The 2,023-nt window shown below is 33.4% G+C and overlaps 1 protein-coding gene across 1 annotated transcript; it reads right to left on the bottom strand.

The window, feature by feature from the left end:
* Window positions 1-1,091: 1,091 nt before the first annotated feature.
* LOAG_19095 (hypothetical protein) lies at window positions 1,092-1,298 on the bottom strand (the record flags this gene model as incomplete). The annotated part of the gene is made up of 1 exon (XM_020451750.1): window positions 1,092-1,298. One exon carries the CDS (start codon window positions 1,296-1,298, stop codon window positions 1,092-1,094), a length of 207 nt encoding a protein of 68 aa, XP_020304447.1.
* Window positions 1,299-2,023: the final 725 nt, after the last annotated feature.

Consider the following 2,023-nt stretch of genomic DNA (forward strand, 5'->3'; position numbering starts at 1 on the left):
TTTTATTATTTTATATCTATATGCCTTTCTTAAACTAATCAATATTTTATTTTATTTTTAGGCTTGTTTTAGATGGACTGCAATGTAATCATAACGTTATAAGCTTTCTGCAATTGATGATTAATACTCCTTCAAATGTAACTGTTAAGAATATTTTATATTTCATAAATATTTGATAAATTTGTTGCTTTTTACAGAATGTTTGCAAATCCGGAAATCCAGATATCGCAATTCTTTTGTATTTTTTAAAAAAGTAGCCGGTAATGCTCTAAACATTCTATAGATATGTAAGGGATTTGGTCGCATATCAGTAATGATATCACCATCCATACAATAAAGATTAGTAAATTTACAATCTGTGTTCATGATCGTCTTAATGTTGTTGCTGAAAATAAGTGAAGTTTGAAGTTCATCTGTGATTACATGACTTCCACAGATGTGTGGATACGCCAATCTTTCGATATGGACAACGCTTCGAATTTCAGTTATATTCCATAAAATAATACTATTGCTGGTTTTGCATCTTCCGCTTTGAATAGTGCAGTGTTCAGCATGGCCCAGATCTGAGACCATGCCTTTCCCATCGTATAGTGATAATTGACTTTCTGTGATTGCAAAATTTACTATAGCTTGACATTTTACTCCTATAATGATGACGACAAATAATGATGTACAATATTCCATTCATTAATTGTCGTCCAGGTACCTGGTGCTATTTATTTCATGATGATTTCATTGATTTCCTTATGTTCATGTAAAAATTTACAAGTTTGCGATGATATTGCTGAATGGTTGTTTGATACAATACTACAGATAAAGATAACCTACGAAAGGCTTTGGTACATATCATTCGAGTAATATTGTTGCATCTTATTGCTGGAATTCGTGCATGATGTCTAGTGTAGACCGCTACCTTAGTCAATGTGAGATTATGTGGCAATATCTCTACACAATTCCATCTATTTAATATAAAGAAATACCAGTTGTCGTTTTGTAACCTTTCAACCTTTCTTCATTATATAACTGTTTGCCTAAACTTGTAGTGATATAGCCATCATTAATAGCAAACTTTGAATTACCAAACTTAATGTTCACTTTGGACATCCTTCTGGTCGATGCTCAGGTACGCGTTGCAAATGGTTCTTGTGTTTCGATTTCTTTACTTGTTGAGTGCGTATTGGAATCTTCTGTTGTTGCTCAATTTCTGGATCAATTTCATCATTAACTTCGAACGAATAAAAAACGTTTATCGAACGTTTCAATACGTTGCCGTTAGGCAATTCTATTGTAGCTTCCATTTTTTCCTTTATGAAGTTCCTTTATTCTGGATAGTTTCCACATCGTGGTGTTCCAGGTTCATTGAGTACAACTATTTCGTTTTCGCACGGTGATCTAATTTCGACCCTCTTGAGAGATGTCATTTCTCGCTGAGAGTGTTCTCTTAGACTAGTTAAGTACTCCGTTCTCGACATCTTCCAGAATACATCTAAGGTTTTAAGAGTATTTGACCAATATTTAATAGCTTTATCTTTGGTGTTTATGTCGGGAAAATTCTTCATTCTGTACGTTTTCATCTTCAATCGGTAAGATTAGCAACATCAGGTAAAATAAAATTTATAGGACGTAGAACGGAGTAGTTCTCAAAATTTGTGCAGGTCAATGGATGAGTATTAAGTATACTTTCCAAAGGAAAATAACTATGGCCTTTCTCATTACTTGTTTTGTTAATCCAATTATTTTTTCATAAACGCCGTCCTTCCCATGGTGATCTAGGTGTTTGCTGCTAAGAAGTTGACATTTTATTAGTTGAAACTAGTGAGCTGAGTAACACTGTCACTTAAAATCAATTTGGTACATCCTACCCGGCCAATAAATCTTCTTAGTAAAAGTAAGAAAGCTTTAGCAGAGAGATTCTCAACTATTTCTAGATGTACCATTCTAGCCGTAAAACATATTAACAAGGCAATCCATCGTTTTCCTTTGCCAATTTTTAGTAATCCAATCCAATATATTCAAATGTTCG

The sequence above is a fragment of the Loa loa genome, assembly GCF_000183805.2.
Source record: "Loa loa unplaced genomic scaffold supercont3.1452, whole genome shotgun sequence".
Classification (NCBI taxonomy): Eukaryota; Metazoa; Nematoda; class Chromadorea; order Rhabditida; family Onchocercidae; genus Loa; species Loa loa.